Source organism: Rousettus aegyptiacus, unplaced genomic scaffold (assembly GCF_014176215.1).
Source record: "Rousettus aegyptiacus isolate mRouAeg1 unplaced genomic scaffold, mRouAeg1.p scaffold_m13_p_6, whole genome shotgun sequence".
Taxonomy (NCBI): Eukaryota; Metazoa; Chordata; class Mammalia; order Chiroptera; family Pteropodidae; genus Rousettus; species Rousettus aegyptiacus.
Genome location: NW_023416309.1, coordinates 23,611,715 through 23,638,147, shown reverse-complemented (window position 1 = coordinate 23,638,147; position 26,433 = coordinate 23,611,715). Strand labels below are relative to the sequence as shown.

At 36.4% G+C, this 26,433-nt stretch overlaps 1 protein-coding gene across 19 annotated transcripts in view; it reads right to left on the bottom strand.

Annotated features, from left to right (window-relative positions):
* Positions 1-26,433, bottom strand: part of ANK3 (ankyrin 3) — a 567,956-nt gene that overhangs the window by 162,508 nt on the left and 379,015 nt on the right. For 14 of the 19 annotated variants that reach the window (XM_036222256.1, XM_036222255.1, XM_036222260.1 and 11 more), the window contains exons 5-8: positions 22,646-22,744; positions 17,731-17,916; positions 17,035-17,058; positions 15,765-15,863 (exon numbers count right to left, since the gene is read on the bottom strand). In XM_036222256.1, coding sequence (XP_036078149.1) covers positions 15,765-15,863; positions 17,035-17,058; positions 17,731-17,916; positions 22,646-22,744 — 408 coding nt within the window. The remainder of the gene's footprint in view (positions 1-15,764; positions 15,864-17,034; positions 17,059-17,730; positions 17,917-22,645; positions 22,745-26,433) is intronic. The other 5 variants (XM_016127609.2, XM_016127607.2, XM_036222270.1 and 2 more) reach the window with 1 other exon arrangement.

Below are 26,433 nucleotides of genomic sequence, written 5' to 3'. Positions count from 1 at the left end.
CAATTATAACAATGTTTGCCTCTAAGTTACTGTTATGGTTTTAAGAAAGTAAGTGGCAAAACAAGATGTCTAAAGATGAAGATTTCCATGTGTTAATGGTTTGCATTTAAAACACATACATTTTAAGATTTTTATGTTTTTTATTCTAGTCTCATACTCTAACACTATTCCTACTACAAATAGAAACAAAAATAATTAGTAAATAGGTGCGCAGAGAAAACACGGGAAAAACACTGCAGTATTGTTTCCTACATCGTTGTTCACTCCACAGATACATATCTTTTAAAAAATCTTTTAGCCTCTAAAAAGAGAGTATGCCACCTTAAAACATGCCACTTTGGTATAAGGATTATTTTGAGCTCTCTGTCCTTTTCCTTCCTGTCTAAAAGCTGAGCATAAATTTCCCTTGCCAGGAAGAGGAGGATTACTCGTCAATGGAGAAGGCACGATTTAAATCTGCATAACAAACCTTACTATATGACCCTTATCTTCCATTAGTTTTCTCATCATATGAATTTACCACCCCTAGAAGCCCAGACCCTCCATCCTTTGACTTGTCACTTCTACAAAAATTTATTGCCTTTTGTTAGAAGAGTATATAAGCCTCCAGGGTCTAATTATGGCTTTGGGTCTTCATTTCTTTTCTATGAAGGGCTCTTTATGCATACATAAACCTTTTCTTCTGTTAATCTGCTTTTTGTCAGTTTAATTTGCAAGACCTTGGGAACTGAACCTAAGTGGACAGAGGAAAAAGTTTTTTCTTCACCTATAAAGTCAGATTTGCTAATCTCCAGACACAGAACAGGAACTTAAAAAATGTTTGACAAATAATATTTAACAGTCATATTTTTCATACAATGTAGAAGAATAAAGAATTGAACTCCTATTCTCTTTAATTATCTTGAGAGTATAAAAACTTTTTTCTGTAAATTTTTTCTTGAAGTCTTGTCTGATAGTTTATTTTTACAACTGATTTATTGAGATATAATTCACATGCCATAAAATTGACCATTAAAGCGTACAATCTAGTGGTTTTAGCATACGCACAAAGTTGGACAATCATCACTAATATTCACCGTATTTATTTAGAACATTTTCATCATCCCCGAAAGATGCTGTTCTTGTTAGATGAGTACTAGACTTACCAGGGTAATTATTTCATAAGGTATATAAATGTCTAATCATCACATTTCATATCTAAAACTAAACTAATATTGCATGTCGACTTTGAAAAATAAACTTAAAAAAAATAACCCATACCATGATGCAGTCCCTCTGCATCCTTATGTCCCTGTAGTCCCTGGCAACCACTCATCTACTTTCTGTCTCCATGGATTTGCCTAGTCTAGACATTTCATATAAATGGAATCATACAATATGTCACTTTTCATGTCTTCTTTCACCGAGCATATTTTCAAGGTTCATCCATGTTGTAGTATGTATCAGTACCTCACTGCTTTTTATGAGACTACCTCAGTTTTTAATGCCTTAAGAATGCCATAACATACATACAAACAAATGACGCTTTTAATAATAAGGACTAGGCATTTCAAGGATATACCCAGAAAAATTACAAACAATGGAATTTGAGAAAATAATCCAGCCTTCACAGTCAGACACATAATAGGATAAAGATGATCTATTATTAATAATACAAGTATACAATAAACTCAGAAGCCCCCGTCATACTACAGTCATCACTAAGGTGACCACCATTGTTAGTAAAAGTCCATTTTCCTCTTCATGAGTCTTTAATTAAATGAAATGGGTCTTTGTGGACAAAGTCTTTTTCTCTTCTCTGCTTGTAGTAACTGCTAGCTTACTCAACACCAACTTTTCTCTCCCTGTGCTTTCTGGATAAGGAGATTAAGGCCACACATATCTTGCTGATCCTGACACTGAGGATACTGCTGTCACTGCCACCTCCTCAATCTCACTGCCTTCCCACAGAGACTAACCAACTCTACTTGATTAGATGCCTGATAGCGCTGGGCTTCCCAAGAAGCAGCAGCACATACTGGGAAAGTTGATATCTGTTGTGAAATTAGGCTCTGCACATTTGAACTGTTCTGCTCTTAAAAACTCAAGAGGTTAGGAATTTTCTTTTAAGGATAATATAAGGCTCGTTTATTGTTAATACTGTCAGGGGCTTTGACTTGGATAAATAGAGGATGGCTCATCAACAACTTAGATAAGGTGTTGCCTGCCATGTCTGTCTCTAGTTCCAGCAAGTGATTCAGTACTGGGAAATACAGAGACTATTTAGAGTTGATATTCTATACCTCCGTCTCCCCCCACATACCCTCAGCTGTGCACACAGTCCCAGCTGTTGCCAGAGGGGCAGGGAAACTGAGACTGAAACTGGTTTTTGGATGTCTTCCTTCAATTACAAACTCCTCTTCTATCTTTGCACCATTGAATGTCACACCTCACTGGGTTTTTGGAGATATCTTGTTTGGTGCTTTAAATAATAATAAAAAAAATGTTTAATTATCAAATTTCCATCTTAACCATTTTTAAATACTGTAGTAGTGTTAAGTACATTCACATTGTTATGTAAGCAACCTCCAAAACTCTTTTCATCTTGCAAAACTGAAACTCTATACTCATTAAACAATTCATTTCCGTCTTCCCTAGGCCATGGCAATCACCCATTCTACTTTCTAGTTCTATGAATTTGACTATTCTCAGTACCTCATATAAATGAAACCACGGAGTATTTGTCTTTTTGTAACTGGCTTATTTTGCTTAGCAAAACGTCTCCAAGGTTCATACATGTTGTAGCACATGTCAGAATTTCCTGCCTTTTTAAGGCTGAATAATATTCCATTGTATATTCTTGTTTATTCATTCATCTGCCAATGGACACTTAGGTTGCTTTCACCTTCTGGCCACTGTGAATCATGTTGCCATGAATGTGGGTATACAAATATCTCTTCGCGGCCCTGCTTTCAGTTCTTTTATAGACATACCCCACAAGTGGAGTTGCTAGATCATATGGTAGCTCTACAGTTAACCTGTGAGTAACCTCCATACTCTTTTCTGTAGTGGTTGTACTATTTTATATTCCCGCAAACAGAGCACATGGGTGGCAGTTTCCTCAAATCCTCGCCAACACTTGCTTTTTTCTATTTTCAAATTTTGATAGTAGCCATCCTAATGGGTGTTTAATATATGTTTTAAAAATATTTTTCCCACTATACATTCCAAGGTTTCCGTAATTCCATAAACAATGAGATATTTTGGGGCACTGAAGACTGAAATAGTAAATATCTTTTTATCTTGTAAGAATTTTTTTAGGAAAAACAGTTCTGCTAAAAAAAAAAAAAAGCCCTGATACCTACTGATTTAGACCAAAAAATTCTGTTTTACATGAGAATGAAATTACAATGAAAAAAAAAAAAACCTACCAACTATTAGGGTACTGTGCAAGCCCTATGAGACATGTATCATCTCAGTTAATCTCCACAACCACCCATGAATTAGTGCTATTAACTCAAATTTACAGGTAAGCAAAGGAAAGCTGGAGGGGTCACAGGTCATATGACTAGAAAATGCCTGAGCTTGGATTTGAACCTAAGTTGTCTGATTGCAAAGTTGTGGTGGCTCAGGCATTTTCTAGCTCTGACTTCAAGTAGCATAATATCTACACTGAAAATGCTGTGGACAAATTTCTAACCAAAAGGAAACAGTGTGTCTCAAAGCTAATAAAAATATTCAATATCTAAAAGAGTGGCTCATTCAACTCTGTCATTTTATTTTTAATTATTATTTTAATTGAAGAAATGATTTAAATTTTTCCCCCATCTACCTCTCCCCTCCTCTCTTCCTTTTGGTAACCACTAGTCTATTGTCCATGTCCATGACTCTCTGTTTTCAACTCTGTCATTTTAAATAAAAACTCAAGGCTTTCATTTTTCTTTACAGGTGTCACTATTGGTGATGATTCGAAAGTAGCCTGTTATCTGTGTTACATTAAAGAAAGCCCCTCCTAGCTAGAAAAATCTGAGAAGAGACATGTAATAATTGAACTGAAAGAGGTATTAAAAGTTTAGTTATAAAACAGTTGCTTCCAAATGTTGAGGAAAGTTGTTTTAAATGTTCAATTATTTAAAATGATATAACCTAGTATCTGATTTCCTGTGATGCTTCTAATGAACACCCTAAGTTAAAAAAAAAAAGGCCACCCCTCTTTCTAATACTCTATCATCAAAAATTCTTAAAAACAAAAAACTTAAATGGCTTTACAATTATACCTTTTCTACAAACCCATATCATTTCTGATAAACCTGGAACTAAATTAATATCTGTGTTGAATATTTTTCTTTCCCCTTCAGAACGTAAATCCAGGAGTCTTATGAGATATCGGTTAACTTGAAAATGTTGGCTTCTCAGGTATCATACCCTCACTTGGTCGTCACATAAACTGAACCCTTGCTGAAGTTTCACACATGTCAAGAAATGAAAACAATGCCTTTGAAGTTTCTAAAGAAAGATGGTTTAGAAAAAAATGGTCTGGTGCCATTGCCCTTATCTGTGTGCAGCGCACCCGTTCTAAGGAGACGCAGCTGCTCTTTGGGATCCATGAAGACCATGGCTACCCAGAGGCTAATATCCCATCCTCATGTCCCATCCAGGCACTGCTGCTGCTGCCTGATGGTCATGCACTGAGGCAGAACCAAACGAGTTAGAAAGTCTGGATTAAAATCCCTGTTCTTCCATTTTACTCCCAGTAGGATCTGGGATCTCAGTTTCCTCATCTATAAAAACGACTATTCTTGTGGGTCTCAAATGATGCACTGTTCATTAAAGTATTTTGTAAGCTGTAAATATGATGTAAATTCGAGGTCATATTACTAAGGGGTTATAAACACGAAGATAACTGTTATAAGCAAATGAATTATTGAGATTTCTATGGCTCGACTTTGGACAATTTATATAAAGATTTTCATAGCATGGCTTCTGTCAACATTTTCTAATCAAGCCTGATTGGAAGCAGCACCTAAGAAACTTGTTAAAAACATACAGATAGCAAGGCCTCACCCCAGATGTACTGAATCCAGATATAGGAGAATGGAGGCTGCTGGCCCACTGGAGAAAACGGGCTGTGAGGGTCTGACTTGGAGGCTATAGAAAAATGGCTTTTAAGTCAGAGAGAATTGCTCCTTTTAGAGAGGAGCCTACTTTGTGTTTTTTACCAGAAAATATATATTCTGCCTTTTTGTCGTAAGGCCATTACGTTTCTAAATATCAAGAGTCCATATCAAAACATGATCATTAGGGATTCAAAAATGCAGAACTAATAGAGTAGTGGAAATGTGAATGCACTATATTTTAGAATGAATTTGATGATTTGTCAGTTTTTAGGTTTGTTAATCTTTCAATTAAAATGTTCTTATATGTGTAATGGGATTTCTTAGTAAGAAAAAGCCCTTTAAAATATTTTTTTAAATGTCCTTAATTTATTTTGCAGTTCTGGCACAGGCAGAGAATGAATTGTCAGTTGGTGCAAGAGAGGCTGCTGTCAGCTCTGCTTTTCCTGTGATGATCCTGGATTTGGCCCAAAGCTTAGTATACATCGCCTCCACAGTCGGAATAGTATGAACTGCACAATCCAGTGTCGAGTGTAGTTTATCTTACTTTATTGCTTTTTATTGTCTTATTTTACTTTATTTACTTTACTATTTCTTGGCTCAAGCTCTACCACTTTAAAGCTGTGTGGCTTTGCAGAAGTTATTTAACTTCTGGCTCACTAGTGTAAAATAAAAATCATACCCAAACTTCACTGGATTACTATGAAGAATAAATGAAATGATGTATAGGAACTTATTATAGTACCTAGGACCTAGTAATAAATGAAAAGTATTACCTAAATTGGTTTGAATTTCCACCTCATAGTTCAAGGTTTCAGTAGTAAGAGCTATAAGGAACCTCAGGGTCTTCTAACATGAACACTCTTAGAGCTGTGTCACTTAGGGAAGCTGGATGCCTCTGAGGACACAACCCAGACTGAGCAGGAACTCCCAAGCCCTTGTTGACCACCCCAGAACATCCCATCTTTCTGTGTCTTGGCTGTGAAAAGATGTTCAATCCAGTGTGTCTCGGTGAGGGTCTCAGTGGCACTTTGGTTGTGAAGTTGTTATTGAGTCATCTTGGCCTTGCCCTATTAGATGCCAGCCACAGTGACAACCAAACACGTCTCTTTAAATTTCCAAATCTTCTCCTACTGAGAACCAGTGGCCCTCGTAGGTCTTCAGAGAAGTCATCTCTGAGGAGAGGAGCATCATGTCAGGAGTCAGACACGCTTCTCCCAGTCTACGGTTCTTTTCCCTTTATGACTGGTGTGTGCCACAGCTCACAGCTAAGTTGCCTCATTTCGTCTCATATGCATGTCATCATGCATCTTAAACACTGCTGTCATTATTCCGCCTCTCCACTTAAACACCTGCAATGACTTGTGAAACAGAGTAGGATGGTGGTTACCAGGGGCTGAGGGCTGAGGGAACTGGGGTATGTTGTTTAAGCTCACAAACAGGAGATAAATAAGTTTTGAAGATCTAATGTACAGCATGTGATTATGGTCAACAACACTGTATTATAAACCTCAAACTTGGTAAGTGATTAGACCTTAACTGTTCTCAACAACAACAAAATGCTAATTGTGTAACATGATAGCAGTGTTAGCTGACATTACTGTAGTAATCGTATTGCAATACATAAATATTTCAAACTCATATGCTGTATACCTCAAACATACACAGAGTTATATTATATCTCAAAAAATAAACAAAAAACCCTACAATAACTCCCTTCCACCTACAGGGTCAAGGCCAGTGCCCTCAGCCCAGCCTGGGATTCAGAGAGCCCCTTCCCCCCAGGTGGGACTCACTATGTATCTCTAGTCTTACTTAACTTGTGTAAGTGGGCTTCACTCTTCATTCTTGGAGTTGATTCTAATCCCTGTATTTCTATCATAGCTCAGCTTTCCAATTTGTCCTTTTGGCTATGCTACTCCATGCTCATGATCTCTTACCTGAACTTGTTTCCTTTGAACTTCCTGCTTTGATTAGGGAAAGAGCCAGTGAATGATCATGTGTTCCATGGTCATTCATTTGCAACCTTTTGGTTCTGCCAAGACCTAGCCTCTTCCCTCACCTAGGTACCCACCTGTCCTTCCTTTATATACTCAAACCACCAGAAGAACAAGATTTTCTCATGGGAGAACCTGCAGTGCTCAGGAGGGGACCAGATGCATCTGAACGGATCCAAATGCACTGAGGACAGTGTTCTGGAATGTTCGGCAGAGGGGCCCAGTGGGCCTTCGCTGTTATCTGAACTCATTGGAGGAAATAAAAATTCTACAGCTAATGAATAATTCTCTTATAAAGTGCATATAAATAAAGCAAGCTCCTACCTTAATAGAACTTCACAGAATTTCAAAATAGGATTTATTCGGGTCATTTAAAAATGTTCTCAGAGCAAGAATTCTAGAGCAGCACTGCAGAAGGCAGAGCACATATTGAAAGAGAAAAAGTGAAACAAAGAGAAATATGCACCTTCTAATTTCCATGATTTTTTAAAAAATGCATCTCTTACTGTCTCAAACAAGGTCAAATTGTTATTTTCTCAAAGGCTGACGTTCTTGTGCTGATGAACACCAAGAGATAGTGTTAACTACAACATTCTGGGAAGCAACACTTCTAATTCCGGAAGTACTCTAGAGAGCTGCCATGATGTCACCTGCTTGACATGTCGTGCTTTACACATGAATGTGTCTTACAATGATGGGTCCCCTCCTGGATGAAAGAAATAATAAAACTTCTATGAACATGGCTATGACCCTTGCCTAAGTGTCATGGGTCAAGCACTGTGCTAAACAATTTGTATGGATTATTTTGTTCAGCCATCACAATGATTATACAATAGGCATTATTATTGGAGTCACTTTATGAATGATAAAACTTAAAGCATAAATAACTTGCCAAAGAGCGCACAAAGCTGGGCCAGTGTGGGACTCCTGCAGTTTGCCTATGACACTGTTTGCTTTGACACTGTACTAATACCTATTCTCTCCTGCGAAAGGGAAGGGAAGCCAAAGGCCACTTCCATCACTGTCAGACAAGGCGGTCTGGTGGAGGGGAAGAGCTTGTGGTGACTGAAACCTCTTGCCTTGCTGTTAAGAAAGCAGCAGGCCATGCAAGGAAGGGATTTGTCCTGGGCCACATCGATGACTGATGATACATACAGCCAGGAAGACAGCTGGGGGTCCAGCATGTCTATCTCCGGGCTCTTCTCCTCACTCCACGTTGCTACAACTTCACCTCTTCAGGTGAGGGCCACCACGGATTCCGTAATGCATAGTAAGATGTCAGTAAGTTCAAATGTACTTATGGATTTAAAATAAAAACATTCCTTTAAAAATTACGTAAGAGATTCTCCTTTGATGTGGCATTCAGGGAATGAAATGCAAAAGGGAGGAATGAGACTACATGGTCTGCTTACAGCAAGTTCTCTGTAAAAGGTATATCCCTTGCCATTCTGCTGTCTGCTTACTAATTGGTTTTGTTCCTCCTGAGATGTTAATATCACTATGGCAACAAGAATATGGTTCATGCAGTAGCCATATAGCTTCTTTCCCATAACTCACATTCCTTTGCTAATGCTCTCAAATTTCCATTTTCATTTTGAAGGCTAATATAACCCATTTTAAAAAAATGTCTGTCATTAATGTTGTTAAGGTTATACTATGATAAACCTATATTTGAAAATCTGTGTCAATAAAAATGAATATTTATGTGTGTATTTCATCTTTGTAATGACAGATATCTAAATGTTAGGACTATCATGGGTGGTTTTTATTTATTTATTTTTTTGCTTTACTGTATTCACTTAAAAAATGAATTGTATGATGAGGAAAAATATATTTAAAAATATATTTGCAATAGTACCACCACACAAACCAAAACAGAATCTCCAGAGCCCTTATACCTTTGCTGCCTAACAGCCCTTTATCTGCCTCTCATGTAATGGTACCTTGGACATAATAATGAAGCCACTGGAATGTTATACAATACTATAAAACCACTGTTATAAAACCATTGCAAATGTCAGCCATAGTCTCATTGAAGCAATGCTCATATCTTGCTCATGTCTGAGTAGCTGATGTCCTTTCTAGTACTCACTAGTGGTGGCCTTGATTGGGTCTTGACAGCCCACAGCCCAAGACTCTTCCTAAAAGACGCTTAAGTGAATAAAGCTTGGCAGCAGACCTTGTTCACTAGTGTTTGTTCTAGTTTTGTCTTCCAGGGTCATGTGCATTGCTGAAAAGTAAGTCTCCTCAGTGCTTAAATAAACTTGTGCCTTGGTGTCTGATGCTCAGTACTTGGGTTTGGTACATGGACTAAAACTGTATTATTAGAATCCTATGAATATGTCCCTTATTGCCGCTGAAATCAGTTTGGGAAGAACTTCCCCGATGCCGAGTGAGGTTCAGTCTGACATTCTAATACACTAGGAGAGGACCGGGGCTTGCGGAAAGCAGGTTTAAAAAGGTGCTGGGTGCCCAGGAGTAGTGGATAAGGAGGAAAGAGAGTTATTTCTTCATTCATTCTTGAATTCAATAAATATGTATCGGGTCCTTTCCAGTGCTAGCTGCTGGCTATACCATAAGGTTTACAAAGTGTGTAACAATACACAGATCTGTCCTTGAGGAATTCAGAGTCTTGCAAATGAGGTGAAGAACAAGTCGTGAAAGGCATATTTCATTATAACTCCACTCCAGCTCTGAGATTGTTGAGATAATATATACAAAATGCTTAAGAAAGAAGCTGGAACTTAGTAAGTATTCTAATTATAACTACTGTATATCATTATTACTATAAATTTCACCTACAGAAGAAAGGAAGAAAGTGAACATCACTAATAAGCAGGTTCCTTGATGTGTTCACATTTGGAGCTCTCTCTGGCTGAACAGACTGCAGTGGAACATCTGGTGGCTCCATCAGATTTTCCAAGGTACCATTTCGTGAAAGGCAGATACAAATCCCTGCCTTCTTATAGTACAGCGAGGAATGGTTCTTTGAAAAGGAAATGCATGCCTGCCTCTCCAAGTGGCGAGAAATACATTCTCTGTTGCTGAGTCCTTCACTGGAAAATTGAGATTAAGTTAACTTCAAAGCCATTATCACAGAGGTAGGCACATGGTAAGCACCAGGGAAGAGTGTATTCACCAGGTGAGAAGCTGGAGATAGTGGGTGAACAAGGCATCTCAGCCTTCAAGGGGCTTAGATAACAAACAGAATATGCAAGACAAGAAATGCCATGAAAATAAAATAATATTCAATGAGTACTGTGAGAGAAGAAGTACAGGGTGCAATGAACACACACAGCGTGGCGATGGGGTAGAGACTTACTGTAGGGGTTCAGAGAAAGCAAGTTTGAGGAATAAGATACAAACACCCTTTACACAGATTAAAAAACTGAGGTTCGCATAAATTAAGTAACCATGTGGCATAATCTCTGGCAACTAGAGACTGCTCTTTAAATGTCTCAATTTTTGATATTTCTGAACTCTTCATAGCATGAATTAAAGAGAAATTATTATTTTAAAGTCTCCAGTAGTTTTTTTTTTTTTTTTATTCCTGTTTAGAAGAAAATTTTGGTTTTATGGTTTTTGGTGGTGGCAGCAGTGGTGGTTTAGAGTTATATAACAGAAAAGACAAAAATCTTTTTGAGCCAAAAGGGGCAAGTCTATTAGGAGTAAAACTGCTCTGCATAACAATTCACAGGATCGTTTTCTTTGTGGGGGAAGTTACATTTACAGATAATCGAGACATTGAGGGGAAGGAGGGCCTCAAACTGATGGTGTCTCAGCTTTGGTTAGAAGAACCTTCTGTGATGATGGAAATGTCACGCATACTGTGTGAATACAGTAGCAGTGACAACTGAGCACCTGAAATGTGGTTCTTCAGAATGAGGAACAGAATTTTAAATTAAATTTAAATTAAAGTTAGTACCTATTATATTAAGATAGCCCAGGTGTAGAAGAAACAGGGTTTCTCCTCTCACCAGGCCCAGAGACTAGGTTGAGGGGTTTGGATGCTGGGTAGGAGAGACATAGCAAAAGGGGTTCTGACTGGTGGGGAGTGAGATAGACTCTGCAACACAGTGGCCTTTGAAGACTCGGGAGGGTGGTTCCCAGAGGTATTCTGAGTAAGGGGTCACAGCCTGTGGACTTTGGGTTCAAGGTTGTCTGGAACCAGTCCTTCAGCTTTGCCTCTCTTCTTCGAACTCACTTTGTCAATCCTGATGTTAAAAAAGTCCTGTATGGTATAGGAGCCTAGATTTAGCCATGCTTTGGAGGATTAAGGGAGGGACAGTATTGACTTTGGACACCAAACAAATTAGTAGAGTAAGGACGGCAGGTCACTCAAGTCTGAACCTCCAGGTCTAGCCCATAATAGAAGCTCGTTAATATTTGCTGGGTTGAATTTAGGAAAGAAAACTCCAGATATTGTCTATGCACGGACATAGTTTTCTCATGCATGTGCTGACCCATGTTGGCCTCTTATTAAGTCTGACAGTTTTATTTTTCCACCAACTGTTTCAGTAGTTCAATTATCTAAAAACTCTGCCCTCATTTTAACCAAAAGTTAATATACTGTATATTAAAGTAAACATTTGCATGACAATTCAATTCTGAATGTGCCCCAGCACCTGCCAAAATCTTGTTCAAAACATCTGATATTTGAGAAAGACAGTCGAATGGACATGTTAACGAGTTACCGATCATGCCAAGTTCTATCACACACAATTAGAAGATCATAAAGCTAAATACCTGGGTCACAGTTTCTCGGTCTCCCTGGGCAAGGTACTTCACATGTGGAGATTTAGAATTAACAGGCAGTATGAGACAGTAGGAACTGAGCCTTTTAAAAAGTGTACCTAAAGATACCATTGACTATGAATTTACTGTTCTTAATAGAAGGATTCACATGATAAAAGTCATATTTTAGTTATTTCACACACACAGTTATCTACAGGTAACTATAAGGTTTCTTGTCAAAAAATAAAAACTGTATAACTATGATTCCCTTTCCACTAAGACCTAAATTTATTCTCTAGTTGTAGTCACTGGTTCATTCCAGCCCCTGGTAATTTACTTTTTCTGTTTCATTCTTACATGTCTTATTTTGTATATTTTAATCTGTAAACTACCAGAAATCCTTTTGGAAACAAATGATGTATAGCACTCAAACAATAAATCCCCAATCCTTTTAGAGATCAAAACCAAAAGGTACAAAATAATGAGACCGATAGAAGGATATATTATTCAATTATCTTCCCCAAATGGCAAGTAGGATAATAATTTCTAAGAGGAAGGTCAATGACAAGAGTGAAGATTAAATTAGGTGGTCCATTATACTTGATGAAAAAACTCTTAGGCAGCAAAGTATCAATCCATCTTCTTCAATCAATAAAAAGGACTTTGTCGGCATCCACATAATATAATTTGGCCTTTAGTTACTCCTGTGCAAAAATGCTCCTTACTGGAACGGTAATCAGTAGCAGCTCTGGTGTGCCTTTGGTTACATTCCCTTCCCCAAGAGAGCTAGAATGATTTGCTAAGAGAGCAAGTGTCACACATAAATTCAGACAGTGTCAACGCCATCTCAGCAGACTCAATTCGAAGAATGAAGAATGCTGATGCTGCATTGCAGCATTCAGCAGCTTCCCCTAACTCCCGGCGGTGAACCCATGAGGCTGAACAGGTCTTCACAGTAATCCGGGAGGAAATATTTAAGATGTCAGACAGGATATCTTCTATAGGCATAGCAAAATTACAATTCAAAAACTGATAATCAAAACTAACATCATAATAAAATCGAAGGAAAAGAGTTAATAAAACTGGTAAATATGCTATAATTCGGTTACCACAGTTGCTATGCGGCAGTATACTTTCGCCACTGGCTAGGATCTACTTTATTGCTGCATAAATTAGCTAGCCCTACAAAGAAGCATAGAAAACAATCCATTCTACTATATACTACTCCCTTTAGTCACGCTGTGTTTGCTTCTGCCCCACGTCTGCTTTGGAAATGCAGATCTACTGCATGCAGGAAATGATTTCAGAAGGGGTGTCACTGCTCTTATCCCCCAGCTCCCCTTGCTAGCAGGTAGCCATTCTCTAGGTCATGTCTTCTGTCCAGAAAGAAAACTACTAGACTGCACCTTCTCTTCCTTCACTGATCTGTCACAGCCAGGAAACAGAAATCACAGCCCCCTAGACAAAGGTTGCTGCTGCTGTTTTTTAGTTTACCTCTAACCATCTAATCAATATAGCTATATAAACTCGGTTCCTGAGGCGTATGATTTATGGATGTGATTTGCAGTTAGTTCTTAGCAAATGTAGCTTAATGATCCTCCTTTTATTGTTCTGATCAGGTAAAATCTAATCCCATCTGTGTTCAAGGCATCTTACTTTCTTGAGGGCTGTGACCTGGAAAGACCCCACTAAAGTTGGGGAAAGGAAAGAGCAGCCTCTGTATTACAAAAGAACAGTTGCTGGATTATGACGTAATAGAATTACCAGAGATTTGGAACCTAAAATGAGTGTCTTGAGGGAACTAGCAGTGGCCTCAGTTTAAGCTTTTTATAAAGACCAGTTCCTCTCAGACACCCTAAAGCAAGTCATCAATCACCAATTGCAGAGGGAAGCACAGGTTGTCAGGCATAAGCAGTGGTGCAGGCCTCCTATAAAGTATAATTAAATTGCACCACAGCCTTCAGCTCAAAATGCTATTAGGCCTCATTAATTAGGAATGCCTGGAGAAAACGTTTTCCTAAATCAGTGACAAGTCTGAATTTTAACGTTTTTAGACAAAAGCATGATGTGATTTTTTAAAATCACATATTGTTAATTCAGGCAAGGTTAATGACATGGCTCTGAGGTCTCCATTGATCTTTAATCAATAAATTAGCATCATTTATAATTACTACATCATTGTTTTAATGTAAATGGATGTTTTGGAATTGCTTGGAGCCTGAAAATACTATAATGTGCCCTCTTAAATTGCTTAAATATTGCCTCAGTCTTCTTAATTTCAGCAGCATCGGGAAATTTCTAAACAGTGGCACAAAGGCAAACTTCAAACTTATCCTGACAGGCATTTTCCAAATGTCCTAATTAGAAGATGTGACTTAATGAGGTTTTCTGTGGATTATAAAAATAAAAGCAGAAGAACACATCTTAAAGATAAGAACTTCAGTTTAAACATTGGCATGCCCTGTTTATACCTGACTTAAAGAGGTACTTAACTTTGTCCTTCAAAATGTCAAACTAGGCCTCGGGTCTGCCTTGTCACTGAATCCTAAGGATGCAGTTAATGTAATAAGAACAGAGCTCTAGAGCGACATGAGCTGACTGGCACTCTTGAGTCATTTTAACCATAAAGGCTTTTAGCAAGCTAAGGACAATAGGGTAGGAAACAGCTTTTATATTGGGACAAGCTGAGCTTTTATTAATTTTTATAGAACTAATGAATTATAAGAAGGAAAAGAAAAACGAACCCCTAAGGTTAACTAAGGGAGACAGAATACCGGAGTGGTTTAAGAGCTTTGGGGCTGGAACCTTGCCTTTTCTAATTTGCTAGCTCTGTGATCCTGGACCAGCTACTTCTTAGTGCTAAGCCTTGGTTTCTTTTTCTGTAAAACAGGGATAAATAACACTTTTCTTGATATAAGGATAAATGAGATTAAAAAAAAAAAAAGCTTAGCGTGGCATCTGCCATCCAGCAACTCCTCCAAAGATATTATTTTTACTGCAGCAGCTACTGTTAGGAGTAGTAGTATTGTGCCCTACCCCCATGTGACTTAGTTCCATTTCTCCTCTAACAAGTGAGGGTTTAGCAAAAATAATACTTCGAATCGTTTGTTAGAAAATCATAGTGCTGCTGTCACTGATGATATGTCAGATACTGCCAAATACTTTATGTAAACTCTCTTTTTATTCTCACTGTGACCCAATGAGGGAGTAATATTATTTTATATTATTAATAATATTAATATTTTATATTATTTTCATAATTCACATTATTTATCTTTCAAATGAAGGAAGTGGTGGCCACAGAGAAAAAAGTTAAAGCCAAAATTTGAACCTGGGGAATCTGAATCCTGAGTCCATTACTCTAATCTGCTTTCTACTTTATTTCTATAACTGAAGATGATGTTTCTGATAATTAAGCCTGGTTTTTATATCCAGAGCAGTATTATTTTGTTCAGATGTCCAGGTTGCTGTCCAATGATACACATGACATGTAATTCCTTTCTCCATGAATGTGAGCTTACTCAAGTTACCAAATCTTCCTACACATTATGCAAGTTTACAAGGGACAGAAGTTAAAAATGGTCTCTATTATTTAGGTTCTAAAGTTTGGGCCTCATCCAGATATTTCAGCACATTCCCATCTGTAAGGATCTAGAGCTCTGCTGGTTGCCATCTGATCAATTTCCAACAGTCTGAGAATTTTCAGCTTGGGGAACAGTCTATGGTTTGCAGGCATGATTACTTGTATCAATCTTCTATATGTTCATTTATATATTTATCATCCCCCTCACCCCTGGTCTTGGTTTACTTTTCTTGCTAGGGAACAGGGACACTTGTGTAAAAGCAAGAGCCTCTATTTCAGCTTCCAACACATTTTGGAAAGGAAGGTTAGGAATCATTCCAAATGCTTTAAGGGTGTGTCACATTGCAGTGCTCTTACCCTTGCAGTGAAGTCCACGGCAGCCGCTCGGTTTAACAGCAATGTGGCTACATTGATGTTTCCATAGTGAGCAGCTATGTGGAGCGGAGTGAAGCCACTCTGTAAAGAAAACACAGCAGATGTTCAATTGATTCCCAACGGCCCCTTGTCTGACACATTAATACCGTAACCCTGCCCAAATAAAAATGAGGAAGCAAAATATGCTGAGGTCCACATTCCATTCTGTACTAGGTTTCTTTCGATGAGTGCCAATTGCTCATGGGGTTTCAAATAAATGCCAAACTCATAGGCAGAGGAATAGCCAGAAAGGAACCAAGGGTGGAGACTAAGCAATTTTAGTAATCCAGTAGCGGAACATACAGAAGCCAATGTTTCAAAAAGTTAAAACAAGGATGACAAGAAAAATACTTATAGCTCATAAAAAGTTTGATTAGTACCAACTGTTTAATTTTCGATGACAGAATTGTCCATTGATACTCTGTCAAAATTCAGTTAGATTTATACATTCAATACAGGGTCAAATTAACCAACAGTAAGTGCCAATTTTAATGATAAAATCAATTTTGGGGAAGAGATGCTACTACAATTGGTCTTGTACAATGAGTGATTGCATTCTATAAAGAATTCACGAGTTGGTCTCTTTATTAGCAAATGCCTATTCAATAACACAGTTTCTTGGATTATTCATACCAAGGTCATTTTACTTCCTTAAAAAATGCTAAAACATGCAACAATTCACTTAGTCCCCAAAGATTGAAAACTTATAGGAACTAGATGCATTTCTAAATTGTTAGCAAGCTGGTTAGCCATGCTAGCTATCTTACTGACTCTTGTGGAAGGGTGGGTCATTTTGGTACCATTCTGAGTAACTTTCATTTTGCTGACACCTCTGAGGGTAAGTGTCATGCAGAACTCTAAAGAATCAGTCCTACATGAGTAGAATGACAGGGTTGTCTGCAGCTTTAGGTATAGCTGATAAGCATCTAAAGTGTTGAAACTATTCATCCTACACACCTCTATACAAATACCCTTAAGTTTCAAGGATTCCTCATTCGTCCTGTCAAACACTGGGTTCAGCTGCAGAAAGCCCTGGTAATCAAACTACTATCTTCTCTGGCACATGCTACTTTGGGGGTGGCGGTATAAAGCAGGTATCTAGCCTACAGAAGGCAATGCAAAGAAGAAGGGAAAGAAATGAGGCAACAGCACTAAGGAATGGGAAAATGATGATGCAGATATAGATCATATGTACATGTATATATATATATACCTCTGTTGTTCTATTCACCACCATCTAGGTTAACACATTTGGAAGCAAAGAGGAGGAAAAAATGAACGGTTAGTTTGCTATCGGTGATATGGATTGCAGAAAGCTCATGACAGCTAAGTAATGAGGATGGAGGCACAATAGGCACAGAAAGAAAGCTAGACTGAATGAAGGGCTACGTAACGGCCTACTTCAGATGCCATATTTCCTTCGCAGAGACTCTCAAGTAATACAGGTCAAGACAACGGGAATTTTTGGCGGGGACTCTGGCTGCTGGCATGCTCTCCGCAGCTGATCAATGCACAGTGCATTCATCGCCTGTCGACTTAGATATAAACCAAAGGCTTGTTTGTGCACACTGCCATTAGCATTTTGTAATTTTGCACGCTGATTATTTGAGCTGAAGTGGTACATACATAACAAATATATTAAAATGAAGGAAACTATCAGGTTCCTAGGAATCGATTCTTGAGGCGGTCTCCCTGTTAGCATGTATCGTGCAGCACCCACGGTTGCCTCCCAGCTTTCTGTGCTGGGGAGAATATGCCTTCAACTGGCTGACTTGGACGCGTATTTTCATTTCTTCCAGTGCAGCTGAGTGGTCGGCATAAGCCTGCCAAGAGGGAGACCGGGCCTTCATAAAGCTGGGGTGCCTGACGCGGGAGAGCGGCAGGACGGGCTGGCCCCGCCATGGCTCACCTTTGATTCCACGTCCGCGTTGCTGTCATTCTGCAGCAGCAGGGCCGCGGCTTTCGTGTCATCTTTTCGGGCAGCGATATGAAGAGCTGGCAGACGCACTTTTCCTTTAGTGTCGTTTTCTAGCAGGAGTGAAACTACTTGATCATGACCTTGTTGCAAAGCTACTGCCAGTGGTGTGAAGCCATCCTGCGAAGGAGTGGATGGGTCAGGATTAATCTCAGTGGCTATTTTTTCAAATTAACAAATGAAAAGGTGACCAAGGGTCGATTTTTGTTTAGGGTTATTAAAGCTAATTTATGCAAGGAACCGTATATGTGAAAAGGTATTTTAAAAAATATATATGTATCTAATATACATAAAATGACATTTTAAATATTGGTATATATGCAGAAAATAATAATTTGCAATAAGTTTATGGGGTTTTCTTTCTGTTAAAAAGCAATATGCATTCATTGGATAAATTTTGAAAATATTCAAAAGTACCACGTAAAGAATAAAAAGATGCCATAATTTCAATATTCGTAGTATAAACTCGGTGAAAACAATAACATTTCAAATAAAATCCAGGCACATTTTCAAAGGAGCTCATTTAAATAAGCTATAAAAATTTCCATTGATATTGTATAATTGTGGAACATGCCTGTCTAGTTTATCATTGTAGCTTGTTGCCTAGCAGATACCTGGTGCTCAAGTAGTAGGTGTGAATTAATGAAACACAGTTACTGCTGTTTTAAGAAAAGTCTATATTAAAGACTCTTGGCTTCTCTGACCAAAAAAAAAAGGAAGGAGAAACACAATTAATATGGAAAATATGACTACGATAAATTCAGATCCACACATATTTGTACATTTTGAGTCTTCCCATTGTATTGCCATGGGACTTGACAAAGAGGAGACAGTTACAGATTTCACTGTAGTCAATTTTCAGATGATCTAGTGTAGTTGATTGTAGAATAAATAGCATAGAGGAAAATCCTAAGACTGGCACACAATTTTAATTCTGAAATGCATTCATTATCATCCACTTAAAAATATTTAAAAATTATTTTACTAGGGAATTGGCAAGTAAGTTACTTCTTACTTTTTGAGTCATGATACTCTATTTCTGAAATCCTGTGGTACAAATCAAGGGTTACTCCAAGAGAAGAATGTTTGTAAGGAAGAAAGGGAAAACCTAGGTAACTTGCACAATAGAGTCTTTTTGGTTTTCCTAAATGACCACGCCCATCATTTTCCTTGCTGGAAAATAGATAAGGGCTCATCAGCACATTTATATTCAGTGATGTACAAAATACAGGTCCAAGCACCAATGGGACGATATTGTCCAGGCTCTTGTAAATCCTTTCCTTTAGCCTCCTTGCTAACTGTAGACATGTACACTATTCCTACTCTGGCATTTATATTCATATTGTTTTTCCCACCCTGGAATGTCCTCCTCCTCACTCTGCATATCCAAATTCTATCTACTCTCCATGGTTTAAGATCCAGCTGAGGTTCCATTTGCTCTTCTCAACTCTTCCAAGAAGATCCAAAAGAAGAAAATTAAGAACTGATATACCCAGAAGGAGGCTCCCAGCAGCTGTAAGGTAACAGAGAAAGGCTGCAACCAAGATGGCACCAAAATGCTATCGCAGGTTTACATGTAAGGGCATACAGTTTAGGATGTAATTTAATGTTATGAAAAAAGTAATCTACATCACTGTATAAATACACGACCTCATGTTCATAAAGATAACTATTTGTGTATTTTGTACATGTTCGAAAATCTGAATGAATAAACAAAATGTTATCTCTAGGGAATTAACAATGGCATTTTCTTCTTTCTGCTTTATATTGTACTTTCTCACTAATGAACTATATTACTTTTGTAATAAAAAGAAAAATACATTTTCTTAAAGGATAGAGTGGTAAAAAGAAAATTGTGTATGAGTTAACACTGCATCTCACTTTTAAAATCTGAGCAAAATCTATGGGGTAAAAATGAGAGACCACTTCCCTTTTAAATCAAAATGAAATGGCTACATTTACACTGAAATGAATTTCTAAATCCACAGGGCCCATACAGAAAGAAAATTACTTTGCACCAGAAAATAAACTGCACTGAGATGATTAGTACTGTCAATAAGAATGTGCTTCCTACATAAGCCAATTAAAGATAGACACAAAGATACCAGCTCTAAGGTGTTAACAGCTAAAATTAGCAGCTACAGATTTTGTTTCCAAACCAAGTTTAAATAGTGCAGTTTGCTCTATGCGGTTATTCTTAAGAGAAAAATGTAAGCCAAAGGAAATGTGTTAGAAGTTCCAAGAGACTCTTCATTGTCTTGTGGAGTGTCTGGCACATAATAGGTGCTTAATAATTACTAGTGGAATGACTGAACAAATTAATTTACCTCATGCTTCAGCATTTTAATTAGCAAAAGAAGGAAGATATACATGGAAAAATACAATATGCTGTACACAGTAGTATATGAATGGTTTAAAAACCATAATGATGTCAAAGACTTGATCCATACATGCAAGTTGCATATAAAAATATGTACTAAAGAAACTTGGCAAAATCATACTATTTAATGAATTAAAAATCCTGTTAAAAATCTGCCATCTAAACAATCTTTTAATTGCCTCCTACTGTTTGTTCTGTAAATAAAGACTTTTGTTTAAGTGACATCAATATCATTGTTAGCAAGAGAACAACATTATACTTAGAACATTGTGCAAATAAAATGTCTTATTTCTTGCTGTTCTCTTAATTCTCTAACATCAATAATCCAAAAGAAGAGATTAAAATTCGGTCAAAATTTCAAACATTTCTAGATAATCAAATAGCTGTTGTTTATATAGTGAGACACCAGCAACCCTGAGGAAGACACGAATGTGACTTGTTCTTAAAACATTTGTTTATTGTATTTTTTTTTCTTAGAGTTACTGAAAAGATAACATAAAGTTATATGAGTATAAAGGAGTAAAAATATATTTTAAATATGTCTTTTGTCAAAAGACGGAATTAGTGGTTTGCGGACCTTACAAACTATTTTTCTTTAAGTTAGTTGTAGTGCCTCTTTTTGGACCTTAAAAGCTTTAAAAAATACCAGAGAACTAAGTGAGCTATTGATAATTAGTTTAGAAGGTCATTCAGATCCATTAGTAGAAAGTTGGGTTTAAGTTTGCTTCCAAAGGAGAGATACTTAGTGATCTGTACATCAGTCTAAAAAAAGACTACTACCTGTCCTTCGCAGATGAAGAAAGTACTACTGAATCACTCCTAGGATATTTATATTATTTAGTATTCTTTTCCAAAAATGGGAATGGATTTTCTCTTTCAACAATGTCCTCTCCCATCCCCATTCTCCCTGCATATCATGGTAAAACCGGCACGTAGTACCTGAGGCACTGCACTCAGGCTAGCTGCTCCCCAGGTGTGAAAAGAGGCTATATATCCACCAAATGTTTTTTTCTTTTGTTATCAACCAGTAGTTACTGCTTAACTAGCTTTAAGATTATTATAAAAATAATCCATTCTCATGATAAAAATCTCCAAAGTTACTGAAGCGTGTAGAGTGAAAAGTAAGGCTTCCTCTTAATTTCTTAGAATAAACCACTGATAACACTACGCTAAGGACATTTTCCTCCCTTGGGGCATATAATCTTGGCTTGTTTTTAATAATGCTGAATAGCATTTTGTTGTATAACAATATTAATTAATAGAGCATATTTAGGTTCTTTGCAATTTAAAAAATATTATTAGTTATGTTTAACTTCTGCATTCTCCTCTAATATATCTGTAATATAAATTCTTAGAAGTGGAACTGCTAAGTTAAAAGGTATGTAAACATAAAATTTTAATAGTTACTGCTAACTGTTCTCCAAAGTGTTGCAGCCAACTATTACCTTGACCAAGTCTATAGAGAAGTTCCAATTCCCTCTACCCCTCATTTTTTTCTCTCTCTCATCTCATGGGCATAAGACTGGATCTCATTCTTTATCTAATTAATAAATTCATTTTTTTTTGACTATGAGTGTGGGTAAGATATTTTCATACATTTATGGTCATTTTATTTCTCTTTTATGCGAACTGCCTCTTCATTTACTCAGTGGTTTCTCCAGAAGGCATGATTCCAAAATCTGAGTGAGGTTATCTGCGATTTCTCTATTTCCATTTTTCCTGCATCATTCAGGAAACACATCTGAATGCAAGTACGAGGAGCGATATTAAGACAAGAATAATGCTGCATCATCTGTTTTAATTCATTCTTTTGTTTACTCAAATGTTGGTGCTTTATTATTAGCATAGATTCCTAGTGAATCAGTTCATAAAGGATCATAATTTTCTATCCAGATTAGTTTAAAAAATAAACTGGATGACCTAGGAGAGTATCAATGACTTAAACAATTTTATTTTAAAATTACTTTTCTATTCAAGACTGCAAAGGTTTTTTCAATATCATTTCTAGTACTTAAAAATGTATACTAGCTTTGTTTATAAGTGTGAATTAAATTTAGTTAACTTTAGAAATCTATAAATTCAATTATAATTATCCTCAATTAAGTTTGGAAAAAAACAGATTTAAAAGTTATGTTTTATTACAAAATTATTTCAAAACAGTGGTTGCCTTTGAAGTAAAATTATAAGAAACAGAAAAGTGTTCTCAAGCAAATATGTAAATATTAAGTTAAAAGCTCAATTATAGGGTAGAGGTAGGCATTTAGGAGTAGAAAGGGTATCTACACAATAAAAAATTCTTGAAAATTAAATATAGACTTCTTAATGTCTTTTATAAAAATATTCAAACCCACACATTAATATACTACTGAAATTAAAGTATTAGTGAGACAAATTCTCAATGTTACAACTCCAGTTTTACATGCCCTATAAATGTGTAACTTACCCATAGAAGGAACCAAAGTGTCTTACCTCTGTGGCTAAACTCTGGCTTGCACCATTGTCAAGAAGAAACTTGACAACTTCCAGGTGGTTTTCCTGGGCTGCCATATACAATGGTGTGAAACCATTCTGCAAAATAAATAAAACATTTGTGGGTTTCTAGAGTCAATCTATTTTTCCACTGTACCCTTATTATATGTCTCAGAACATACTCCTATATAATAATTTTAATAATACTTTATTATAAATATTCATATTTATTTTAAAAAACCTGTTATAGTTGAAGTAGAATTTATAATATAAATATAATTTATAATTATACTTCATAATTCATATTTTGAAAGTAGTTTATAGTTAATATTCTAAGTATAATTCATATAAATATATCCACTTTAAATAAATAAGTACATTAATTTAATTACCACCTAATTGAGTGCCTACCACGAGTAAAGGATTTTACTAGATGCCATGTGGTTATGAAGAAAAATCCAATTGGTCATTGTAGCTCCTAAGCATTATCTATTTTAAATAAAAGATATAATACTTGTGCATAAAGTTAGCACTGAAATACTTACCACTTTTAAAGGAATTTATATTAATTTTGAATAGCTCCAAACTTATTATGGAATAACTTAGAGCAAAGGAAAACATCGATTTGGAAAGGGTATATTTCAATTTCAAAGTAAAATTCAATAAGTAGTCTATTTTTTGTAAGTTCCTTCCTTGCATTTTTTTGCAAAGACAGTACTTTTTTGTTCAGAACATATACACACATATGTGTTCCTGTATACATATATATTCATACATACATATACATGCATACTTACACACTCTGTGTATTCTTATCTGAAATGTCCCCACCTATCAAAGAGCTTGAATTCAAGCAAATGAATATGTACATCTTAAGCTTCTTAATAAAAATGTTATATATGTGTTTGTTCTTTAGAACAATGTGTTTCATATCTATGAAATACTGTTATATTTGAAAATCCTACTGCAAGACATGTAAATCAAAACTTATTTTTCAAACTATAATATATTTTCTGGATAAATTTTCCAGAATGCAGTTCTATTTAACTAAATGTTCTTGACATTTAGTTTTATTGTATACATCATGCAATTTCAAAGAATAAAAGTAAATATATTTTAAACAAAATGTCACAAATATTACTCAAACGTTTGTGATTCAAAAGGTTTAGGTTCATCATTATAAATATCAATTACAATATGATTACCTTACTTATCAATAATTCAACCTCTGGTGACCTTGCTTTTATGGCTTAAAGCTGAAAATTAGGAAATAATTTAAAAAGATCCTCAGGGACATAAAAGTGGGTGGCCACATAATGAACTACCATGGCACTTGTACTTAAATTATGAGAGAGTTCCTCTATTCTACTTACTCTATTTTACACATAACCATAACAAGCTAGGTTATCTGTTTCCAAGTTCAAGATTAGAGAGACACAAAATTAGAGGCAGTAGAATATGATGCACCACGTTCAAGCTTCCTTTAAAATTATCTGTCTAGTAACATTACTGAAGTTCACGTTACTCTGTTCTATCATGAAAGGTTTACCAACATGAGGCATAAAACACGGAATAACTGCAGCGCAATGTGTATGTATGTGTGTGTGTGTGTGCGCGCGCGCGCACATGTGTGCACGTGACTGTTTCATCTTTGTCACTCTTCCCAGAGCTACGAGGAAAAGTGTAATATAGTTAGGATCACCCTTATTATATTGCTGTATATTTTCTGATTTTCTTATTTGACGAAAATAAAAGATCATTTAATCCTTGGTTGACTTAAATATCCCTTAAAATCAAAATGAAAGGAAAAAAGCAACAATCCAAAGTATTAAGAAAAAAAAAAGGTGAAAACCAATGTGGATTTTTCTTAGACATTAGCTGAAATTTTCAGATGGAAGGTTCAGATTTTAGGAGTGAACTTTTTAAGAAAAAAATCTACAATGGATGTTATTCTTTCAGATATAAATGTCAACTGGATATTTATGTCAGTGGATTCTCAGCTGCAGGGCAAGATTACTTAAGAAACACTGGTTTACCTGAAAATGTCTGGCTTCTAGCTCAGTGTATTTTTCTCTCTTAAGAGAAAAAAATAAATCATAGTTTTATATTAATTTACAAACCTAGGAAATTTCCAAAAGAAAGAGCTGGCCAAAAAGGAACATATGGGTGCCCAATTTACATTTTCTTTACTGTAGCAACAATCGACCCAGTTCTCAAAAGGCAGGGCAGCTCCATACTGAGTGAATATGTTTTTTGATGTCTGATTTTATCCAATATGCTAAATACTTTCTGCTATGAATGTTTACTGTGGTGTTATTATAAGAATGTAATTCTGTAGATTTATAATTTTATAGATAGTAGCGAGGCATGCTGCCTGGTATCAATAGAAAAAAATAATAAAATAAAATGTCCTCTTGTTATTTCATCTAAGTAGGGGCTTAAATTTCATCCATGAAAGTTCTTTTCCATCCTAGTTTCCTATGGCCGGCTTTTGTTAATCATAAAGTGCTTCTTGTAATCAAAATGTTAAGGACATGATACTAGAGCTGCACAAATTTACATGATATTGACTTTTGCAAAAGTTGATTAGAGGTGTGCAATAAGGTCAAAGGTCAGAGAAGCTCCGCCTGGATAACACCTATGTTTGCTTTTTTATAAACAGACTTTGCTTCTTTTGGTGCCTTATAGCAGAGAAAAAAGAGACGATAATAGTGAGATGTCTTTTGAGACAGCAGTTGAGATTGCTGCTGTATTTACTAGAAAGTTTTAAGGACTTAATCTTAGTAGAGTTCTTTATTATCATAATTATTCAACCTGCTTTCTTTCTCAAGGTAGGCCTAAATGATTCCTGGGATGTTAAATATTAGAAAGAATTAACTAACATAAGACATAAGATCAAAGCCATGACAAGAATTCGTTTAAAATAATATCTACAAATTCTTAGTTTATAGACCTCCAATTTATAAGATTAGAACTTGATACTGCCTGATGTTACTTTTATTTCCAAGATAAAGAGAATTTTTATATTTAAGGAGGGTGAGGGACACACTTTGCACTACGTCTTGCTGGCTATTAAATATTGCCTATAGGGTAAAATTTCACTTAGACAGCAATGTTGTCTTTCTTGAATAGTAATATTCCTGTGATGTTTTAATGTGCTCCCATCTATATGGAATTTAAATTCATTTTATGGCATTATTGCTTGTTCTTTGTAAGAGCCCCTATTGAAAAGTTGCTACCAGGAATTATCATGGAAACTCTACTCTGCCGCATGGCCATCTACTTACTTATTTTGTCCTCAGAACAATACAGTTCAGAAAACATATGGAGACAGGTGTCTAGACGAAGGGAGACATGCTCTACTGTGAACTGTGTGGCAGGGAAGGCCAAGCACAGCTGCAAGGAACGGGGAATTTCACAGCCTGTGTTCTTCTCCCTCACTTCGTCATCAGTAGGGAATGTGTACAAATTGAAATCAAATGTGGTTAGGATTTTACTTTGACTGCATCTTCTCCCAGATATTGCTCTAAACATTACTCAACAATGGGTACGATGTTTAAAAAAAGGAAGTTTATTCTTTTTCCCTTGAGGGTTAAAAAGGACATGAAACAGATATAAGTTTTCCCACTATCTCAGATCTTAACACAACTTATTTTCCAGTAAAAAGTTATAGGGGCATTTGACAAAACGGTTTAAAAGCCTGATACTTCTTTTGTAGTTGGATCATCTGTATCTCTTTCAGAGGACTGTACTTGTCAATATTTGACTTTACATCTTTCCTTTCTGGA